The sequence below is a fragment of the Heteronotia binoei genome, chromosome 1 (genome assembly GCF_032191835.1).
Source record: "Heteronotia binoei isolate CCM8104 ecotype False Entrance Well chromosome 1, APGP_CSIRO_Hbin_v1, whole genome shotgun sequence".
NCBI classification, from domain to species: Eukaryota; Metazoa; Chordata; class Lepidosauria; order Squamata; family Gekkonidae; genus Heteronotia; species Heteronotia binoei.
This window is the reverse complement of record NC_083223.1, coordinates 182,480,670-182,505,141: the sequence shown is the minus strand read 5'-3', so window position 1 is coordinate 182,505,141 and position 24,472 is coordinate 182,480,670. Positions and strand designations below refer to the sequence as shown.

The window sequence follows — 24,472 nt, the reverse complement described above, 5'->3', positions numbered from 1 at the left end:
CTGAGGTGGTGACAAACAGTATGAACTGCCTGGCAAAGTCTCAAGGCAGGAGAAAGACTGCGGGTCTAACTTGCCTGGGAAATTATAGATGTTTTTATACAAATGCTAGAAGTGTCCAAGGTAAAATCGGGGAGTTGGTATGCTTAGTGTTGGAAGAAAATATAGACATTGTGGGTATTTCAGAAACTTGGTGAAATGAGTAGAATCAGTGGGACACGGTGATTCCTGGATATAAGTTTTATTTATTTATTTAGACTTCTATTCCGCCCTCTCCGCAAGCGGACTCAGGGCGGCTAACAATCAGTTAAAAACATCTACAATTGCAATTTTAAAACAATAAAACAATTTTAAAACATTTTATGGTGCTGTTTAATTTCAATATAGGTGGGATCTTTCTTTCTTCTGGCAGGGATCCTATAATGATCGTAATTCCTCAGCGGTGCAGGGTTCCAGTCCTCTCCCAGTTAGGTGTTAAAAGCCTGTCTAAATAATTCAGTTTTGCAGGTTCTATGGAATTGAGAAAGATCCCGCAGGGCCCTTATTGCCTCGAAGAGGGCATTCCACATCTCTGGTACTACCACTGAAAAGGCCCTAGTCCATGTAGAACAGTAGAACAGTCTGGCCTCCCTTGGTCCGGGGATAGACAGTAGATTTTGTGTCCCTAAATGCAGTGCTCTCTGGGAAACATACGGAGAAAGGCGGTCCCAAGTGCACATATTGCCTAAAATTTACGCGGATCATAGTCCCATACAAATCAACTTAGCGGGTTCCCTTCCAAAAGCACGTTGACACTTAATTTGCAAATCTTGAAAGAAAAACCCTTTGTCGAAAAAGCTAAAACAGAAATTCAGATTTTTTCCCAACACAATATGAAGAAAGACACTTCGATGCCGGTTATCTGGGATGCATTCAAAGCCGTTTTTAGGGGGATCGCAATTGGTTATTCCACAAAAAGAAAGAAGGACAAGATGAAAAATTATAAAGAATTATTGTCACAATTAAGAGAACAAGAAGAGCAACAAAAAGTGAGAAACACCAAAGAAATAAAATTAAAAATCCAAATCATTCAACATGAAATTAACTTAATCCTCACGGAAGAATTAGAAAAACAACTGAAATGGGCAAAACAGTTTCACTTTGAACATGCAAATAAGAACAGCAGGTGGTTGGCGTACAAGCTAAGAAAGGAAAAAGCGAAAAATACCATCACCTCACTTAAGAATGAAAACAAAGAAGAAGTCTCTCAAACAACTCAAATGGAAGAAATAGTTCAAAACTTCTTTCAAAATTTGTACACCAATCAGGAGATCACGGAACAGTCCCAAGAAGAATATATTAAGCAAGTTCAAATTCAGCAGTTAACCAAAGCCCAAAAAGATAGGTTGGAAGAACCTATCTCTATGCATGAAATATGTGAAGCTCTCAAAAAACAGAAAGTGAATAAATCCCCAGGCCCCGATGGTTTACCCATCGAATTCTTCAAAACATTTGAGGAGGTCCTGCTTATCCCGTATAAGGAGCTGATAGAGGATATCCAAGACTCGGCTATAATTCCTGCATAATGGAGCGAAGCGATAATCTCCTTAATACACAAGAAGGGAACTGATCCTCATGAAATTAAAAATTATAGACCTATATTGGTCTTGAATGCGGACTACAAGGTATATGCAGCTATCTTGTCAAATAGACTTAAAAACGTAGTCTCATCGGTGATTCACTCTGATCAAACGGGATTTATTCCCGGAAGAAAGATGACTCAGAACATAAGATTTCTATTAAATATTTTGGAGTTCTATCGTGAGTGCCCGGACGAGCAGTTTGCAGGTATTATGCTGGATGCTGAAAAGGCCTTTGACAAAGTAAATTGGAATTTCATATTAAAATCTCTGCAGGCCATCGGATGTGGTGAGAAATTCATTAGACTGGTGAACGCCATCTATATCAGGCAAAGTGCCAATATTAAATTCAATGGTCACCTCACAGATAAGATTGAGATTCAACAAGGCACAAGACAGGGCTGCCCGTTGTCCCCACTGCTTTTTATACTAACTCTAGAATTCCTTATTAAGAGTGTTTGAGATGACGTAGAAATTAAAGGAGTTAAAATTAAGGACAACATCTATAAAATTCAGGTCTTTGCTGATGACGTATTGTTTGCCATAGAAGATCCCATCCACTCAATTGCCCAACTAAAGGAGAGACTTAAACAATATAGTGTGGTATCTGGCTTTAAAGTGAATGTTTTTAAAACTAAATTCCTATCACAAAATATGTCAAAGGAACAAATAGCACATTTGGAAGAAGAATCCGGATTTAAACATGAGAAGAAAGTGAAATACTTGGGTATTTATGTAACCAGCGATTTGAGAACACTACAAAAGGACAACTATGATAAAATATTAAAAGAAATCCAAGCTGATTTGACCCGATGGCAAGATCTACAAATTTCACTGCTGGGAAGAGTTGCTTCTATTAAAATGAATGTTCTGCCCAGGATACTTTTTTTGTTTCAAATGATTCCAATTACACTACCCCAATTTTTTTTCAAACAACTTAACAAGATAATTTCGGCTTTCATCTGGCAAAATAAAAAACCAAGAATTAAACTCAAGATTCTGCAAGACAGCAAACTGAAGGGCGGCTTTGCCTTACCCGACTGGAAGCTTTATTATTGGGCTTGTTGCCTGGTTTGGGCGAGAGAATGGTTTCTGTTAGAAAATAAGAGACTGTTATTGCTGGAAGGTACCGGTCTAACCCGTGGTTGGCACTCGTATATTTGGTACAAAATGCCTTCGGGAAAGAACGTTTTTTGCAGACATATAATTAGGAAGTCTATTCTTAAGACATGGATTGAAATAAAGAAAACATTCTATACAAAGGTACCCTATTGGGTATCACCAGTTGAAGCCTCTATACACCCTAATATTTATAATTGGGACTATAACTACAATTATGGTACTTTATTAGACAACGCTCACAATTTAAGACTAACGAAAGATAACATCCAGGTAGATTGGTGGACTAAGATGCAAATCAATTCTAAATTCCAAGTCGACAAGGTAATGGGGTTTTATAGTAAATTAAATGAATTGGACATGATAATGCAAGACGAGCAGAAACTTATTTCAAAAATATATAATTGGATGTTACAGGAAAAAATGCAAGACGAATCAATCAAAGAGAGTTGGATAAAATGGCTTCAAGATTTTGGCTATAATATTGAACTGAAGGAATGGGACGAAATTTGGCGACAGAATATACGACTAACTAAATCAACTATATATAAAGAAAACCTCTACAAGATGGCGTACCGATGGTACCTAACCCCTGCCCGATTGGCTAAGATCTATACGAAGTACTCCAACAAATGCTGGAAATGTGGCAGAATTAAAGGCACTCTTTATCACATATGGTGGCAGTGTAGCTACGCAAAAAAATTTTGGGCCCAAATATATGATTGGTGTCAGAAAATTTTCAAATTAAGCCTCCCTCATACCCCCGAATTATATCTACTGAGCATTGTTAAAGGAAAAATGTCTAAGACATCTAAGCAATTGTTGTTACATATAATCACAGCAGCTAGATTGCTATATGCACAATATTGGAAGGTCCCTAAAATACCTGACAAAAATGAATTTTTACTTAAGGTTTTAGAAGCTGCAGAGTTAGACATGTTAACCACGAGATTAAGGGGGGGTAACCTTCAGGATCGTCAAAAGATTTGGGATCCACTGTATTCATGGATTAATAGCATGGGAATTGACATGAGAAATCTGAAATGGTGTTGTAAATTTACCCCTCCAGCTCAGGGGGATGGGTGAAAGATCTTGACTGTAATGACTGTTGACAGTATATATTTTCTTTTTTGTTTGTATATATGTGTTATACAATAAAAGCATATTTTATGGGGGGGGGGGAACAGCCATGCTGCTCTGTTTTGCACTAGTTGTAGTTTCTGAGTCAGAGTCAAGGGTAATCCCATGTAGAGAGCATTACAGTGATCTATTCTCGAGGTGACCATAGTGTGGATCACCATTGCTAAGTTGTCATGCTCCAGGTTAGTGAGACAAGATCTTCCCTTACAGAAGCCATGCTGAGTCTTCCTCAGCTGGAGGTGAAAACTGCTGCCTCAGCCTCCATTGACAGAGAGGACTCCAGGAGCACTCCCAAGCTCTTGACCTTAGGGGCCAGTATTAGTGGCACCCTGTCAAGAGCCAGCAAAGGGATCTCCCTTCCCAGACCACCCAGGCTCAGATAGAGAACCTTCATATTTTTCAGATCCAGCTTCAGCCAACTCAGCCTGAGCCGAGATGTCAAGGCTTAAAGAGCCGGGTCTAGGTTTCCTGTGGTACAGTCGGACTGGCCACTCCTCAATAGATAGAGCTGGGTGTTATCTGCATATTGGAGACATCCCACCCCATACCTCCTGTCAATCTGGGCAAGGGGGCGCATATAGATGTTAAATAACATCTGGGACAGAAGCACACCCTGTGGCACACCACATATAAGTTGGAAGGACAGAGAGGGAAGGGTTGGAGGTGGGGTGGCTCTGTATATCAGAGCCAGTAAGATTGTCCAGTAAGATTGAGAAGATAAGAGAATTAGATTCTCTTCTAGAAATGTTTTGAGTCGAAATAATTGACCCTAAAGGAAGTTTAACTCTGGGAGTTTGATTATAAAATGATGCAAGAATTAAAGATAGCGGTTAAATGTAAAAACTGTGTCATAATAGGTGATTTTATGTGTTCTGGTCAGGAGAAAGAGATTGAGTTTCTAGACATTCTCAATGATTGTGCTATGGAACAGATGATCACAGAATCTACCAAGGATGGGGCAATCCTGGACTTGGTCCTAACTAATGTCCAAGACCTGCTGAGAGATGTAAAAGTGATTGCACCACTTGGAAGCAATGACCATAATGTTATTGATTTCACCATTTGTATAAATAGGGAGTTGCCCCAAAAGACCAACACAACCACTTTTAGTTTTAAAAGAGGTAAATTCCCTGAGATGAGGCATGTGAAGAGGAAACTGAAAGGATAGGTAAATAGGATCAAAACCCTTGAGGAAGTTTGGAGGCTATTTAAAACTACAATCCTAGAAGCTCAGATAAAATATATACCACAAGTCAGGAAAGGCAAAAATAGGTGTTAAAAAAGCCTGCCTGGTTAACAAAGTAATGAAAGCTGTAAAAGGTAAGAAGGATTTCTTTAAGCGATGGAAAACTAGTCCAAGTGATATTAATAAAAGGGAACACAGGCTGTGGTAAATCAAATGCAAAGTCTGGGATCAGTCAGGCATAAAGGGACTATGAGGCATGTATTGCAAAAAACAGAAAGACCTACAATAAAAATTTCTTCAAATATATTAGAAGCAGGAAACCAACCAGGGAGGCAGTGGGCCTCCTGGATGACCAAGGAGTAAAAGGATCACTGAAGGAGGATAGGGAAGTGGCTGAGAAGCTGAATGCCTTTTTTGCCTCTGTCTTCACTGTGGAAAATAAGAAGTGTTTGCCCACTCCAGAACCGCTGATTTTGGGAGGGGTGTTGAAGGACCTGAGTCAGATTGAGGTGATGAGAGAGGAGGTCCTACAACTGATAGACAAATTAAAAACTGATAAGTCACCAGGTTCGGATGCATACATCCAAGTTCTGAAAGAACTCAAAGATGAACTTGTGGATCTCCTGACAAAAATATGTAATCTTTCATTGAAATCTGCCTCTGTTCCTGAGGACTGGAAGTTAGCAAATGTCACCCTCATCTTTAAAAAGGGTTCCAGAGGAGATCCAGGAAATTACAGGCCAGTCAGTCTGACTTCAATACAGGGAAAGTTGGTGGAAACCATTTTCAAAGAGAGAATGAGCAGGCACATTGATGAACACAAGTTATTGAGGAATACTCAGCATGGGTTCTGCAAGGAAAGATCTTGTCTCACTAACCTGCTAGAGTTCTTTGAGGGGGTGAACAAACATGTGGACCAAGGAGACCCAATAGATGTTGTTTACCTTGACTTCCAGAAAGCTTTTGATAAAGTTCCTCATCAATGGCTACTTAGTAAGCTCGAGAGTCATGGAGTAAAAGGACAAGTCCTCTTGTGGATCAAAAACTGGCTAATTAATAGGAAACAGAGTGAGTATAAATGGGCAATTTTTGTAGTGGAAGATGGTAAGCATTGGGGGGCTGCAGGGCTCAGTACTGGGTCCCATGCTTTTTAACTTGTTCATTAATGATTTGGAGTTGGGAGTAAGCAGTGAAATGGCTAAGTTTGCAGATGACATTAAATTGTTCAAGGTGGTGAAAACCAGAGAGGATTGTGAGAAACTTCAAAGGGATCTGTCAAGGCTGGGTGAGTGGGTGTCAATGTGGCAGATGAGGTTCAATGTGACCAAGTGCAAATGAGGACTACTATGTACAATTTTGGTCACCGCACCTCAAAAGAGATACTATAGCATTGGAAAAAGTGCAGAAATGGGCAACTAGAATGATTCAAGGGTTGAAATACTTTCCCTATGAAGAAAGATTAAACCACTTGGGGCTCTTTAGCTTGGAGAAACGTCAACTGAGGGTTGACAAGATTATGCTTGGGACAGAGAAGGTAGAGAAAGAAGTACTTTTCTCCCTTTCTCACAATACGAGAACTTGTGGACAGTCAATGAAATTGCTGAGCAGTTGGGTTAGAACTGATAAAAGGAAGTACTTCTTCCCACAAAGGGTAATTAACACATGGAATTCACTGCCACAGGAGGTGGTGACAGCTGCCAGCATAGACAGCTTCAAGAGGGGATTGGATAAACATATGGAGCAGAGGTCCATTAGTGGCTATTAGTCACAGCATATTGATGGAACTCTCTTGTCTGTGGCATTGATGCTCTGAATTCTTGGTGCTTGAGGGGGCAACAGTGGGAAGGCTTCTAATGTCCTGGCCCCACTGATGGACCTCCTGATGGCAACTGGTTTTTTGGCCACTGTTTGACACAGAGTGTTGGACTAAATGGGCAACTGGCCTGATCCAACGTGGCTTCTCTTATGTTCTTAAATTAAATACTATTACTATGATGAAAAGCTTGATTTAACTGAAAGGGCTTCCAAGATCCAGCAAAACTGGCTATTACAGACAAGGCTGAGTGATTTTCAGAGATGGAAGTTTTAAATGCCAGAGAAAAAAGTACCAGGTAAGTTGCCTGTAATGATTACTGCTCTCCAAGGGTTAAGACATTTTCATCAGGTGCTCACAAATGTACTTCATAGCGAATTAAAATTGAAGGTTTCCAAAATCAGGGAATATGTAATCACATTCTTTGCCCAGTGGGGAATAGCACAGCAAAGCTGTTCCTTGCCAGTTGTCACTTGTTTGGAATTTTGTTTGTTTTCCCTCCCAAATTCTGATTTTACCTGGTACCCATCCACAGATGTCTAGAAGGACTGTAAAGACTTCCAAAATGAGGCAGAAGATCAGGGTAGTGGTCCATCTAGCTCAACATACTGTTTACACAGAGACCAGCCAGTTGTCCTGTAGAGCCAAACAGGGCATAGATGTTGAGGCCCTCCCCAGCTGCTTCCTACTAGCACAGTATTCAAGGGTTTGCTGCCTCTGTGTATAGAGACTCCCTTAAGCAGGACAGGAGGCAAAACAGGTTGCAAACAGACCTCTTTGTTTGTGATATTTTTAAAGAGCCTGAATACTAATGTCCTTTCTCTTGAGAGAGGTGGATTTTAGCCATTTGTGCAAGAATTCTTTTTCTTGATTCCATGAAAACAAACAGGACTGGAACAAAATGACATTATTCCTTGAGGCACAAAACCACTGTTCCCAGATGTCTTCAAGATTCTACGGCTTTGCACTTTGCACTGGCTTACTGTTATGTATTTGCATTTATTTATATTACATTTTCTCCCTAGTTCAGACTCAAAGTGACCTTTAGAACATTGTTCTAAAAACATTGTTCCCTCCTCCATTTTCCCACAACTACCCTGTGTGGTAGGCCAGGCTGAGAATTTGTGACAGGCCCAAGGTAATCCAGTGAGCTTCCATTGCAGAAATGGCATTTTGAACCCAGATCACTCAAGTCTTAGTCCACTCTTGATTCACTACACCCCACTAGTTCTGGGTAGGGTCTGTGTTTTCCTTGGGTAATCTTATGTTTGGAATTCTCTCCCCTTTTTTGAGTTAATTGTATTAACCCAATTTCAGAAATACCAGATATTTTTTAAAATAGCACAAAGTTTCCACAACTTCTGCCCTGCTCAGATCAGAATTAAAGTTTTGAGGAGCCTTCCAAGATGTTCCAATTATATATGCTGGATTCAGTTTTTAAAACAAGTGAGCATGAGCAAGTAAGGGTGTGGAGACCTAAAATACCGGCTGCTGACAATCTGAAATAAAAATTGAATAATTGAGAAGAGACAGTTACCAAAGTATGCCTCTCATGTGGAAAAGTGCTATTTCTTAGCTTTATTCCACTTCTTGTTTTGCTAGACAAAAATGGAACTTGTGGGTTTTGCCAATAGTTTTTGCTAGACCAAATCTTGCCCAGATCATCAGTTAAACCTAGGGCTCACTTAACAGTTAAGTGCTATAGTTATGTCTTCAGTCTTAACAATGATGATTATACACATCTGAGTAACCATTCAGAATTTCATGAGAAGTGTACTGTCTTGGCCACAAAAACCATAACAGAATGAGTCACCCCACAGGTATCCTTGATTTATTGAAACTTGAGTTATCTTTAATACCTTGAATCTAAAGAACCGCACAATTCTTTTTCGGCAGGGGTGGGGGGTGCCAAATTGGGTATGGAGTCCGTTCTATCTATGAACCCATAAGATAGAATGGGCCCATAAGGGGGCGTCATTTTTTAATTTTGCCCCCCCCCCCCAAATGTAGATCCAGTCCTGGACGTTAATTATGAATAATGTTATAATAATAAAAATAAATTTGGTATCATAGAGGTTATTTTAAGTACCTTTGCTCAAGTAACTCTAAGAATTAGAAAATGGTAGCACAACTTTGCTACTCCCTAAGCAGCACAGAACTTCTGTTCCTTGAAAAGGAAATTAAAGCTAGAGGCAGGTTTGGTGACAGAGCAAGCTTTCTTTTCCCCCACCATTACTCCTACACCGTCAATCATACCTTTCTCTAAAATGAAAACTAATTGAAGCATGAGTGTGTATGGAGAGCTGGTAGGATGACTGCTTTATTTTGGGCCCAAAATACATTATCTGATTAAAAGTTTGTTTGCAGGTGTATTGTAAGCCAAATTGCCCTCAATGAGAGGTTGGGGAATTTAACAGTTGGGCAACTATGGCTCAGTGGGATACAAAACCACTGTATACAGGAGATGACCTCCAGAAACTCCCTCTTAAATGATGAGGAGACTAATTAAATAAAATAATTGGATTTTATTAGAAAAATAGAACACACATACAAGACAATAAAATCATACAACACTCACACAGACCTAGGAAAATAGACATGAAATTGATTTGGGTAACATAGGGATAAAACACAGACAAGGGGATACTATATATGTCGTCACCTTCATCTGAAGCTCCAATAGCGACAAAAAGTGAATAGGGTAACAAGACACGGCCGGAGTAGCTTGCTATTGGTGGCCCGAAACTGATCAGGTTTAGGGGGTGGATTCAGACAGCAGAGTGGGGTAACTGTCCGAAGCACACCAGAGGAGAGGTTGACCTTTTAAAGACTACCTGGTGCCCTTAGGGGGACCAGGTCAGATGACCTGTCAGATGGGCTGTGACACAGGGTCAGGTGGGATGTGATGCAGGGTCACATGGGGTATGACATGTGAAAAGTGATTAAGGGTGATGGGAGTAACATTCCTAGATAAGGTTATCTAAAAGGGTCAATATAGAGTCAAATTATTATCTTAGAGTGACACCCAACAAACACAATAGTCATGGTCTCCTCCTCTGGAACATCCATTATCTTTAACACATCTGGTGTTGCACAGTTCATTGTTTAGTGTCTGGCTTAGGATGGCTGGCAGGATGCAGCTTGCAGAGAACTTGATGGGTTTATGCAAAGTCCGAGGTATACCCTGTGTATGTGGGTCTCCTGCTTCACTCCTATGGCTTTCCAAAGGGACAGGAGGCTGACAGCTGCTGTTGTTAACCTGGGCAATGGCTTCCCTTGCACCAGAAGGCTGGAACAGCGAGACTGGAGCAGCTATGCTGAAACCATGAAGCTGGACAGCTCAGGACAGGCGCACTTTCTGTCTGTTCTGTAGCCGGAACACGATGTCAGCTGGGAGCCTGTGTAGCTGTGTTGGTATCCAAGCTATATGATGGCTGCTTGGATAATAGAAATCCCGAAAATAGTTGGCATAGGTCAGACAAGGCCTATGCCTGGTGCAGATGTTTGAGAGTTCTACGCGTTTTAAAGCACCCTGCCTGCTAAGCCAGAGATCACAATGTCTGTTTATAGAATTGAAGGGGGCCTTTGCTCACAGTATTTTTTCACTTTGACATCACCTGAGAGGTGGTGTTGGTAGGTACACTGCAATATAGCCAGTCAGTGTTTTATACATATCTGTTATGGGAAGGGAAGAAATTGTTTGAAAGTTGGCACAAGGACAGGCTAGTCAGTGTTGGGCAAATGCAGCTTGGTCTTCCAGCAGAAAAAATGTTTCCCGTGTGCCCACTCCTAACTATATGGGTGTCACAGGTACAATGAGTGCACTTCCACAGCAAGCTCACCATTGAATGTCTGTCATTCTATTTACACCATAAATGTACTAGTTTCTCCCAGCAGTGGATCTATTGGCTTCCTTCTGTTATGCTGTGAAACAGCTAGATCTCCTCCCAGGGATGCAGAAGGGATTCCCAGATTCATCTGCTTGTCTAAACCACAATTTATTTCGTGTCATGTTAAAGAAAAAACAACACAACACCTTGTTCAGTTACTGGTCAAAATTTAAGCCGTGATATATTTTACCATCATTCTAGTCTACTATTCTATATTATCTAGCTTTTCTACCCTTTGCCTTTTCTTTTTTCATTGTTAGCACTTCTCTTTTTTTTTTTTTCATTGTTAGCACTTCTTCACTGTCTTTGTTTTTTGTGACTTATGGTCACCTTCTATGTGTGTTTCTTCAGAGGCTTAGACCAAATATCCCATAATGGTTTGCAGTAGTGTTCTGTTGATTGACTATGCCTTTGTTAGGTCAATGGTTCAAAATAGTTGACTGACAATGGTACTAATTTTTCAAATATAGTTCCCTAATGGTTCTGTTAAATAACTGAAGCTTGGATGAGGCAATCCCTCCGTGTTGAATGAAGGGGAAATGTGTGCATGTGTGTGTGAAGAAAATCAGTAACAAAAAAGTTGTGCTGATTAAAAGACAAGTCATGTCAAAACTTTGGTAGGTTAATTTCTGTGCAAAGAGAAGAATGGCATAGAAGCATTCATTCTGGGTATGGAGGAGAGGCTTCATTTGCAATCATATCCCCAGGCATCTTGATTAGTGTAAAGAAGAATCTTATCTGGGTACATTGTTTTAGAAAGTTGATTTTACATATTATTCGTTTGAGTTCGCTATAGGAAAGGAAACAAAAACAACAATGCCAGCTCCATTCGCAGTTCTGGAAAGCATAAAATATTTTTTTAAGCCCTTTACATTGCACCCAGCCAGAAAACCCAAATAAAATGAATGGATATCCAGCATAAAACCAGTGCAGTGCCAGTAACAATTCCTAGTAACATTCCCACTTAAAATGCAGAGTAATTATTTAAATTACTAAAAGAATGGGAGTATAGATGGCAGGACTTGTCCATTTTTTTCTACTTCTGGGATGCCAATGTAGAAAAATAACCAGATTTAGATATTTTGGGGGTGGGATTTTTGGGAGGGATGACATAGTTCCTGGAGTTATTTTCTAGGACTTGTGCTTCACCCCTTCTCAATGTTTTTTGTTTGCTTGCTTTTGCAAATATATAAATCGGAATAATTTTTCTGCACTAGTGTTCCCAAAATATGAAAAAAACAGATGGGTTCTAGCATCCAAATTCTCACTCTTTTAGTACTTTGAATAATCACTCTCCATTTCAGTGGAAATTTAATAGGAACTGTTCACAAACTTAGGCAACTTTTAAGTCATTTGTGAGTAGATACTATGAGGATTAAAATCTCATTAAAGTATTTGTGAGTCACTAAGCAGGTTTCTAGACCGGCAGCATATAAAGGAAGGAAGGAAATAAATAAATAAATAAATGTAATTGAATGTTAGCACAAAGTGGACATCCCAAAAGTCTTTGTTATTTTTAAAGCTATTAACAGTTTGCCCAATGTTGTGTGAGATGCTGGAAGTGCCATGCTTATTCCCCTCCTCCCACCTCATTAGGTCTCCAAAAGTTAAATCTCTAAGTGGGATAAGAAAATACATTTTGTGTCTTATGTACTTTAAATACACACCTTACCGTCCAGATATGGTGGCAACGACAGATATCTTGTAAACTTCATGCTTAATTCTAAGACATTTCTGAACTGCTGTTCCCACTGGAATACACATAAATTTTAGTTTTTATTGCTTCTTTGTGGTTGCTTCTATTATTTTTCCTACTATATAATGTTGGACTCTAACAGAAGGGAATTTGATAATTGGATTCCACAAAGAGCCCCTGTTGACTGCTGAGTCTTGAAACAGGTTAACGTGAAAAGACAAAACCCAGAGAAGCATCTCATAAATAGATAAGTTGAGGGACTAGTATGCATGCAAAATATGCACTAGTCCCAGACTGTTCAGAGTTTACACATTGAATTGTGTCTGTGAGCTGATATCTAAGTCAGTGCCACCAAGCACTGATGTAATATGGTTCCTTCAGCAGAAAATGAACCACTTTATTAGGCACTGTCTGCAGCTTCCAAACAGTTTTCCAGAATAACCCTATGTAGACTATATTTCAGTCTTGAATGATGTGATTGGCTAGAAAGATCTTTGTTCTCCAGGAAGCAGTTAATATATCGTCTAACTAATAAAAGCAGTGATAATCTTTTTGTATTTTGCATACATGGATTATAGTCAGGGCTTTTTTTGTAGCAGAAACTCCTTTGCATATTAGGTCACACATTCCTGATGTAGCCAATCCTCCAAGAGCTTACAGTAGGCCCTGTAAGCTCTTGGAGGCCTAATTTGCAAAGGAGTTCCTGCTACAAAAAAAGCCCTGATTTTAGTTATAACCAAGTCACCTCCCAGTATGAAAGAATCAAAATTTAATGCACATTGGAAATATTACTGCCTGTTAATCTAGCAAAGAAGGTTGTAAAGAATAGCAGTTTTGCAGTAGCAGCATAATTACCAGTGAACTAATTTGACCATACCACTAGGGTTAACATCCATAATCTTGCAAGACATGTCACAGGATCTTTTATTCATGCAGACAGGAAATAGCTTGCTTTTCTTTTTTCAGCACTCCTGAGCAATATGTGGGTTAATTAGATGAATGCAACCAATCTAACAGATAGATGCCCGTTGCCTCATCCAAAAGCCTGATGGAACAGCTCTGCTTTACAGGCCCTATGAAGGCTAACAAACCAGGTAGGGCCCGTCTCTCCATAGGGAGCTGATTCCACCAGGTCGGGGTCAGGACCGAAAATGTCCTGGCCCTGGTAGAGGCAAGATGGGCATCTTTTGTGCCAGGAATGGTCAAAAGATCTTGGGAGGCCAAACAACGCGATCTCCGGAGGCATATATGAGGAGAGATGGTCCTGCAGATATGTTGGTCCCAGGCTGTGCAAGGCATTAAAAGTCAAAACTAACACCTTGAAACAGACTCAGTACTCTATAGGCAGCCAGTGCAAACCAATAATACAAACAAATAATGTATAGACCAAAGGATAAAAGTTTTACTCCTTCATTGTTGAAAGCATTACGTGTTACTTATTATAAGATAATTTTTGAAGGGATATTATTTAATTTAATTAGCAAAAAAAAGCTGTGATGGGCAAATTATGTCTCTCACATAATTTATTCTATTTCAGTTAACCCCAGATTCAGTTCAACTTAATGGATAAGTCATAGTAATATATTTGTGCTATATGCCATCAGTTTCATTTATCACTGATATAATTATAATGCACCATTCTATCTATAGGTTTTCAGAAGCAAAATCCCTGGGAGAAAAAGTAAATGAGATAAGAAACCGAATCAGTAAGTAGGCTATTTTATTTTTCATATTCTAATATATAATGTCTACATTCCTTGATTACATGAGCTCAACTGTTATAGATGGTCTGAGGGAACTTGCTTACTTGTGTTACAGTTAACACCAAACAGATCCATAATTTCACAATTGCCTGTCTTTTCTTTAAGCGTCTGATTATATATGTGAAATGAGGTATGGGTTGGGAGCATAGCAGAATGTGAGGCATCACTATTCTAAACAAATACCTCCCCCACCCATTATTTAATGGCAAAAACACTTGAGGTGGAAAAGAGGGAATGCTGAAGCACCTGCTGCTGCACTGCACTCCAGGGCTGTTTCCCGCCTCCCCTTTTAAAGCTGGAGAGCCAGTTTGGTGTAGTGGTTAAGTGTGCGGACTCTTATCTGGGAGAACTGGGTTTGATTCCCCACTCCTCCACTTGCACCTGCTAGCATGGCCTTGGATCAGCCATAGCTCTGGCAGAGGTTGTCCTTGAACGGGCAGCTGCTGTGAAAGCCCTCTCCAGCCCCACCCACCTCACAGGGTGTCTGTTGTGGGGGAGGGAAGTAAAGGAGATTGTGAGCCGCTCTGAGACTCTGAGATTCAGAGTGGAGGGCGGGATATAAATCCAATATCATCTTCTTCTTCTAAAATATGACTATGAGGTCACACATGAAACTTAAATTGGGTTGAGTTCCCTCAACCCAACTTACATTTCATATATTGTATAATCAGACTATTAGAGATAATTCTGTACTTCAGAAGTATATAGACTATGTGTCCAAAGGTTTTGGACATATAGTCTACAAAGCAACCAATTAATAGAGTGTTCAGATAGAGTGGCTAGGATGCAGGACTGGAATAGGTGCAATCCAGGATCAGATTGACGGTGCGTGTGTTTGCAGAGTGAGCGGTGTGATGTGTACAACGGTGAGCCCCAGTAAAGAAGTGAGCCAGACACCTGCAGCTAGTGCTAAAACAGTGTATTTACAGATTATATACAACGTGCTCACTAGTGCAGAGATATACATCAACTATAGGACCAAAGTGCTCCGCCAGCATGTGACTCCTCGAAGAGAGACCTGTGCACTGGTAGCACAGTCCATATATAGTTCCATCAGCCAATCCTGGCAGTCCACAGTCATGCTGACTCAGCAGGTACTTTCCACCTGTCCCTTACCGGCTAGAACCGGCTTGTAGATAAGGTCACTGTGTCCTAGCCTGCCAGCTAGATCACTTGCTGTCACATTAGAGCTGTCAGACTGTGTAAAGGCAGACTCAATACTGACACACCTCCTAGTCTACCGTACACAGTAAACCTAAGTATTTTCATAAACAGTTGACAACTTTACATCATACACAATGTTATGCAGTGTTCACTCACATGCCTGTACATTGTTCTCTGGACAGCATCAAACATTTGCACTTTGGTATTTACAATTCACAATTTCCAATCCAAGCACTCATTATCACTGTCCTGGTCAGCCATTTCCCTCTGGCGTTTGGCCTCAGCCTCCTTGTTTCGCGCCTCACTCTGCAACCCAGACCTTCCATGCTTCAGCTTTTTTCCTCAGTGTTTCTTGAAACCCTGGTGGATCTGGTTTAGTTATCAGTGTCACATATGGTACTTTATACCTAGCAGGAGGGATACCCTTAGTGGCTCTGGCAGATACTCGAGGCCCTGCACTAGCACTGGGCTCGTCTTCTCCAGACTGACTGCTTGCCACCTCCTGGGCTGGCACCACCTCTTGGCTTAGAGGTTCCACCTCCTGACTCGACACATGAGGCTCTGCGCTAGCACTGGGCTCAGCTTCTTCTGCCTCCTTTGGTGCTAGCTCTTGGCCGGGAGATTTTGGCACCTGCTTAATCTCCCTTGGCAGAAGAAGAAGAAGATATTGGATTTATATCCCGCCCTCCACTCCGAAGAGTCTCAGAGCGGCTCACAATCTCCTTTACCTTCCTCCCCCACAACAGACACCCTGTGAGGTGGGTGGGGCTGGAGAGGGCTCTCACAGCAGCTGCCCTTTCAAGGACAACCTCTACCAGAGCTATGGCTGACCCAAGACCATGCCAGCAGGTGCAAGTGGAGGAGTGGGGAATCAAACCTGGTTCTCCCAGATAAGAGTCCACACTCTTAACCACTACACCAAACTGGCAGGACTCCGGCACTGTTATCAGTACTTGGCAGCAACACAGCTTCCCTTTCAGTACCATGTAATATAGGCCAGCTGGTATGCTCGTTAAACCTTGCTGACCGACTGAAAGTCAGCTTGGCCTTCTTATCACAAAAGCGATAACACCAAGTTTCTGGCTTGTAGCCCAGAAAAGTTAGGCGTACTGCCCGGCCAGCTCCCTCCCTCCTGTTATCCGAGGGGACATTAACCCATGCCTGCGTCCCGAAGACCTTTAAAAATCTTAAGTCAGGGACTTTACCATATAACCTTCTATAAGGCATGTCATGCACAGCTTTGCTCCAAATTCTGTTATACAGATACACCGCGGAGTAAATGGCCTCGGCCCAATATGCAATTGGCAAGTTGGCATCCTCTAACATACTATACATCAAGTTCTGCAAGATAGCTCCATGCCGCTCAGCCAGCCCATTCTCCTGGGGCGTGGCTGGGTTTGCTAATCTGTGAGCAATGCCTTGGCTCTCCAGCCAACGTTTAAACTCATTTGAAAGAAACTCACCCCCGCGGTCACTTTGAACTGCCTTGATATGCAAGTCCAACTCCCTTTCAACCGCTTTAGCCCATTTGGTAAACAATTTGTACACCTCGGACTTGTGCTTCATGGCAAACACCCAGGAATACCTTGTATAATCGTCGGTAGCCACTAGGCAATACTGCCTCCCCGACAGACTCTTGGGAAATGGGCCAATAACATTGAGGTGAATTAGCTCTAAAGCACGCTTACTCTCTCTGGTGCTTTTTCTAGCCACTGCACAAGCCCTGCTCTTGGTCTTTTTACAGACCTGGCAGTCTAGGTAACACCTACAGGGCTTCACCTTCAGACCTGGCACCATCTGTAGGGTCTTCTTCAGTGCGTGAAACCCACAATGCCCAAGTCTTCTATGTAACAGATGGATACATTGGTCGTGCACTGGCACATTAGACACTTGTGCAGCCTGGGCACAATCACTCTGGACCACATATACATTTCCATCCCTTTTTCCAGTAGCAAGTAGCTTCCCCCCACCTCCTAAGATCTTACAACAGGATTTCTTAAATATCACCTCATAGCCGTCATAAATTAACATGCTGATGCTTAGCAAATTAGATCTTAACGAGGGGACACATAATACATGCTGGAATGTACAATTCAAAACAGGAAAATTTACATTCCCACTACATGTTACAGCCGCGGAAGAACCGTCGGCTAATCTCACATGAGTGAGTTCAGGAATGTCAACATCTCTCAGCACCAGAGTCTAATATCCACAAAGACCCGGTACTCTCTCCTGAAGAAGTGACCAGCCGGGCTTCTTCCTCACATCTGCTGGTGGCCCTCTGCTCTCGCTGCCTCCGTCCACGCCGCTTCCCTTTCTCAGGGCAAACGCGCAAAAGGTGTGAGGATGAGCCGCAACCAAAGCAACGCCTGACCGACAGTGCAGTCGGCTCCTCTTCAGCCTTTGGTTGTCTGCCAGCAGCACAAGCCGGCTCCTGCTTGGACGCCTTCCCAGACGAGCCAATAGCCACACGCTCTCCAGCCGACACTCCCAGATAGCTCACAGCTGCAATCCTCTCCTGGAAATCATGCAGGTGGGCACACACATACTCCGTAGTCAGAGTAGCCACATCAACCATTTCCAGGGAGGTAATTAGTGGTGTAAACTCCGGCGGCAACGATGACAACAAAATATACACTCTGTCGTCAGGAGCAACAGTTTTGCCCCGGGCTTCAAGCTCCACGAAGCAGTCTGTCAGCTTCTTGATGTGCTGCCTTACACACCCTCCAGCCGGCATTAAAGTGCGGAACATTTTTCTGGTCAAGGCCATTAGGGAGCCTGCAGTGGTACTAACATATACCCCACTGAGCGCGTCCCAGGCAGCCTTGGCAGTGTCCTTCCCACGCACATATATCAACTGGTCATCTCCCACGGCTAGCACAATGTTTGCCAGCACCTTCTCGGCCAACACAGTCTCGTCAGGAGATAACACGGCAGGGGGATTACTTACAAACAGCCATTGACCCTCACGCTTGAGATAGTGTTCCATTCGTAGGCTCCACACTGCGTAGTTGGCTGAATTAAGCTTCTCGACGGCCACTGCAAGCTGCTGCTGAGCCATGACGCAGACTCCTCCAAACAGCTGGCTGCCATCCTCCCCCTGGCTCTCGGATTGAGATAGCTGGTACTTTTTGTCCTCCAACGGCTCCTTCACAACTCTCGGTCAGCTCAACACTCACGTTGCTCCTCCACGCAGCAGAAGCGTGCTGGGCCCATAACCCTGACGGTGCGGGTGTTTGCAGAGTGAGCGGTGTGATGTGTACAATGGTGAGCCCCAGTAAAGAAGTGAGCCAGACACCTGCAGCTAGTGCTAAAACAGTGTATTTACAGATTATATACAACGTGCTCACTAGTGCAGAGATATACATCAACTATAGGACCAAAGTGCTCCGTCAGCATGTGACTCCTCGAAGAGAGACCTGTGCACTGGTAGCACAGTCCATATATAGTTCCATCAGCCAATCCTGGCAGTCCACAGTCATGCTGACTCAGCAGGTACTTTCCACCTGTCCCTTACCGGCTAGAACCGGCTTGTAGATAAGGTCACTGTGACCTAGCCTGCCAGCTAGATCACTTGCTGTCACATTAGAGCTGTCAGACTGTGTAAAGGCAGACTCAATACTGACACAGATTCTACTAATTAGCAATTTACAGGCAGTTTCTTGGGCAGCCCAATCCTAACTTCCGTGGTGGCTGGCTGTGACATGATTGAGGCACCGCTCGTCCACTTCCTAAGGGCTTTGTTCCACTCACATAGCTCACCGCATGTGGAAGAACCATAGCTCGCTGCATGTGGGGCCATCGCCACGGCAACTCTGCTGGTGTGGCCAAGGTGGAGGCAGAATCCCAGGGCACCCGGATTGGCCAGTCCTGGCGCAGGCTTGTGGCACATGACAGTCGGGGTGGGGAGAGGTGGCCCCAGAGAGGCTGATTGCCTGTTCCTCCCCACCCCCAGACAGAGAACTGTGCCAATCACAGGCATATGGTCCAAGTCAAAGGAAAGAAGTCCTGGCAAGCTGGGGAGGGGAAAGGAGTGAGGAGTCTTCCCCTCTCCCCTTCCCAAGGAATAAGTTATCCCGCCCTCCAAGACATTCCCATGCGGAGGGCAGGAAGGGCTGACTGAGTAGAGCGGGAGGGGGGGGGGCGAGGCTCGAATCGCCACAAACAGAAGCCTCTCTGTTGAATTCCAACCTGCAAAACAGAGACAGAGACCCTTTGCACTCGGGGAGCAGTGCCATGCCACTTGCAGCCAGGGAGGTCCCGTCCTGACATGGGCAGCAGAGGTGGTGTGGGGGGGTGTATAGAAATATCAACCCACAGCATATGATGAAACCAGCCAACACACACACACCTGTCCTGGATTAAAGCATTCCTGGCTTGCTTGGAATTCCTCAGCCACGGCAGCTGCAGCATGGGGCTGTGTCTTAGCCAGGGACTCTCTTAAAGGGACAGTCACTGACCTGCCTCCCCACAGGCAAGGGAGCAGCTGCCAGACCCCCAGTGGCCTGCCAGCGATGGGAGCAAGGCAAAGGACAGACCGGGGCATGCAGGGCTGTGGCGACCACCCCATGCCCAAGCTTGCTGCCAGGTTCCAGTGCCGGGGATGTTGTCAATCTGCTTAGCCTCGAATGAGGGGAGGGGGGGAACTTGAGGGTGTGCAATTGCACTTACCCATCCATGTGCAAACACCCTTGCGCACTCAGCCTCCAGAGGCTGAATACTTGTTGGGGCTTGGAAACAGGAGAGGTTAGCCAGGGAGTGGAGACTTTGCTCTCCTCCTTGCAAGTCAAAGAGATCACACTGTACTGTCTATGTGCCTTCTGTGTGCAGCTCCCACCACCAAACTGCTTCAGCCCTTATGCTAAATCCACACAGCAGGGAGCTCTGTGACAGTGTCCTGTGCCGCATGCCCGACCTTACCTGAAGAGTTGTGCAAGGCTGGGGTGGAAGCTTTTCTTGGAAATGGGGAGTGATGATTGGGTGTTGGGGTGGGGGCTCGCCCAGCCCAGGATATGATGGGATTGGTGAGGCAATTACATGGCTCTCTAAGGGGTTTGCAGGCATGCGCGGCGGTGGACTGTTTCAATGAGTGTCTATGGGATATGTCAACATTTTTGTTGTCATAAATATACACATTTTGCAGGAGGTGTTCCCAGGCTAGAAGGTCTTTGGGAGCCAACTAACACCAGCCACCCCCCTGGGGCCACCCCCTCCTCCTCTGGCGTGGCTCTCTCCACCCCAGTTGCGCCACAGGCAGGACGGGGCACTGCTCTGCTGCCAGCCATGGGTGGACATATGCTGAGGTGACCGTAGACTGGCGCAACTCCCATTTGTGCAGGCGTGGAGGGGTGTAGAGTGGCTCAACTCAGACTTCTGCCAACGTAGTGGTTAGTTCGCTCCCAAAGCACTTTCAGCCCCCCCCCCCTTAGGATTGCACTGATAATCACCTAATTATCTCACAGGATTTCTGAAAAGATAACATTGTCTTCTAGGCTCCTTGGAGGAAAGGCAGGATACCAATATAACAACTATTAACAGTAAATAATTCCTAGCCCAAATATGTAGGGTTGCTGGTAAGGAAGGCTTAAAGTATCTGGGATACATCATCTTTTTTTTTTCAGGGCCACAGGAATGAACATGAAAGTACCTCAGGCTCCAGACACTAGTATCAGCTGTGGTTGCCAATTTCTTCATCTTTTGGTGTCAAAGACTATATTATTTACATAATGACCATTCATGCAACTTGGGCTGAAGACAGGCAGATCTTCTAAGTGTGGTAGAAGTGGTTTAACACACATTCTCTGCCCTGAAAGCAAACACTTTGGAATGCAGTGAATGGAATGTGTGTTCAAACCATTTCTACCACACTGGGAATGTTACATAGGTCTTTACCCAGTGTTTCGAAGCACAAACTAACTCATTTTAGGGGCAAGAATTCTGCTTGGTGAGCATTCACAGCATTTAACTTTTCAACTTTTCATCTAAGTAGTGTAACTACTTTGGGACTCATTTACACTCAAGTTCCAAATTATCCACAGATGTGGGAAATGAAAAAGTAAGATAGACTTCTCACTGGAAGTTTAGCTATCCAGTTAATCTTCCTGGTTTGAAGACAAATAATTGCCATCAGTACACAAACATTAGAACCACTAGATGTAAAAGCACAACCAGCTTTTGTAATAGGATGTTTTAGTTCTGACCCTCTAATGATTTGTACCATTCCCATCTTTGGCAAGACTTCTGGTCTGTAGTTTACATTTTTAACACTTAATCCAGTGTCTTGCATTATTTGCACTTTACAGCAAGTGAAATGCAGATTTTCTGCATATTCTGAAATTTCTAGAATGCTTACATTACAACATTGGGAAGGTAGAATAGCTACCCTTGAGATCTCGAAAAGCACTTAGTGCTGAAAACTATAAAATGTTTCTAGAAGTGACCCCTTCAGAGGTAAGGAATATGCAAGAACAACAAAGGCAACAGGGAAAAAACCCCAAAGTTTTATTCTTTGAAGTGCTTATTAAGGTTTCTATTAAAATCAGTAAAACCTGTATGTTTTTCATGGACAGGACTGCATTGCCAAAGTTTAGTTGAAAAACTGATATGCAGGCACAGAAATGGAGCCATTATCTGATTATGTATTTAATTTTTTTATTATTATTTTGCTAAGAGCTAACCTGCCAGGGCAATTTTAGTTCATTTTTATTAACCTTTCTATGAGCACTATACAATGATTTTAGAATACCTTTCTACTCTCCACACACAACCAAGACCAAGTATTTTGTCTGGATTTTCCTGCTGAGCTAGAAAAATTAGACCAGTTGAACAATAGAAACATTCTTTAACTAAGTATGACTCGTTCATAGTATACATGCTTCGACAGAGTATCATTCATTATGCCATGCATGGTTGCTACCTGCCGAAATTATACTGGAAAACCAGATTGCAAAAACTGTAGCCATCTGTGGCCTACAGCTATACATTTAATTTACTTTTATTGTTATTTTGGTTTCCTTAAAGCATTCCTGGCTGCTCCAATGTGCACAATTAAGGCCAGATCACTTCAGTATCAGTTTCTGTTTCTCTAGCCAGCACTTAATAATATAAAACTCTTTACCACAAAGGTCATTGGAGGACTTTTTGGTAAGCCACTTGATGCAGTGTGGAATCCATTTTAGCATTCTGAATGATTTACAGTGATAGCGACAGGCAGCGTTTGGCTGTTGTTTAAACCATTGTCAAATCTACTTTATTATTTTACTTTTCTGTTGCAATTACCTAGGGTTGCCAAGTCCAATTCAAGAAATATCTGGGGACTTTGGGGGTGGAGCCAGGAGACTTTGGGGTGGAGCCAGGAGACATTAGGGGTGGAGCCAAGATCAAGGCTGTGACAAGCATAATTGAACTTCAAAGAGAGTTCTGGCCATCACATTTAAAGGGACAGCACACCTTTTCAATAATGAAGGATAGGGGCAACTTCTTTTGGGGCTCATAGAATTGGACCCCCTGGTCCAATATTTTTGAAACTTGGGGGGGTATTTTGGGGAGAGGCACTAGATGCTATACTGAAAATTTGGTCCCTCTACTCCAAAAAACACCCCCCCCCAGAGCCCCAGATACCTATGGATCAATTCTCCATGATTTTCTATGGGAATAAATCTCCATAGGGAATAACTGAGTTCCCAGCAGACATTTCCCTCCCCTCCCCCCGCTTTCTGATGACCCTGAAGCAGGGGGAGGGTCTCCAAACCGGGGGATCCCCTGCCCCCACCTGGGGATTGGCAACCCTACAATTACCACTGTTTTACAACAAATAGATGCAAAATACTATAGCCACTTCTTAAATGGTCAAAGATCTATAGAGACATTTAGAATTCAGCAAAGACATTTAAAATAAAGTTTTCATCAGCAAAGAATTTATGTCATTATTGTAAGGTTTAAGGCAGTCCCATAGTTACAACCCCCCTTCCAACTTTATGGACCCCAATCTGTCCCCTTTGCTCACCTCCACTCTGAACAAGTAGTAGTATTGCTGCTGGTCTTTCTGCTGTGTCACTCAAAATAAATAACAGACAACAATGTGGGGAGGAGGAAGAAGGAAGGGACCAAGGCAGCCAATGAGATAAGGGCCCATGTGCTGACCTGGCAATTGCTGGGTGGAAGAGCCCCAGATGCCTCTTGGCCTAGGCACATTGTTGGCAGCAGAGGCAAAAGAAGGGCAGCAGCAGACAGCGCACAAGGCAGCCACTGCTGTGCAAGACAGGCACCTTAACAAAATAACAACAAGGGAGGGCAGGGGTTGATGAGCAGCCACCTGTCCACTTGGCTGTGCCAAAGTCACTTCTTCAAAGCTTTCCCCCTTCTCACTTTCTTCTCTCCCCTTCCCTAACACAGTATGCAGAGCAAAGGGGGGGGGGGGGAGTCTTCTTGCAGCCAGACTTCTGAGCACCCAACTTCAGTTCAAGAGGTCTCTGTCTCTCTGAGAGAAGAGCACATAAGAAAGGAGTTGGAGGAGCAGAGCTGCTGTGACTGCCCAGGCGAAGAGGGGTTAGCTTGTGTGAACTGGTGGAGAATGCCCAAGAGAGAGTTCTTGGGGTCGTGGTAGATAACTCACTGAAAATGTCGAGACAATATGTGACTGCAATAAAAAAAGGCCAATGCTATGCTGGGAATTATTAGGAAGGGAATTGAAAACAAATCAGCCAGTATTATAATGCCCCTTTATAAATCAATGGTGCGGCCTCACTTGGAATACTGTGTACAATTTTGGTCACTGCACCTCAAAAAAGATATTATAGCATTGGAAAAAGTGCAGAAAAGGGCAACTAGAATCATTAAAGGGTTGGAACACTTTCCCTATGAAAAAAGGTTAGAACGCTTGGGGCTCTTTAGCTCGAAGAAATGTTGACTGAGGGGTGACATGATTCAGGTTTACAAGATTATGTATGGGATAGAGAAGGTAGAGAAAGAAGTTGTGACGGAACCGGCCCGATTCTGCCTTCAGACCTGGTCCCGTCAACTCCCTATTGAGTTGCCAACTCCTGGAGGGAGCTATTTCTCCTCCTGCCACTTGGGCTCACTGCCA

At 43.1% G+C, this 24,472-nt stretch overlaps 1 protein-coding gene across 1 annotated transcript in view; it reads left to right on the top strand.

Moving 5' to 3' along the window:
* KIF6 (kinesin family member 6) overlaps positions 1-24,472 on the top strand; it is a 410,723-nt gene that overhangs the window by 238,352 nt on the left and 147,899 nt on the right. The window contains exon 15 of the mRNA XM_060245036.1: positions 14,111-14,166. Coding sequence (XP_060101019.1) covers positions 14,111-14,166 — 56 coding nt within the window. The remainder of the gene's footprint in view (positions 1-14,110; positions 14,167-24,472) is intronic.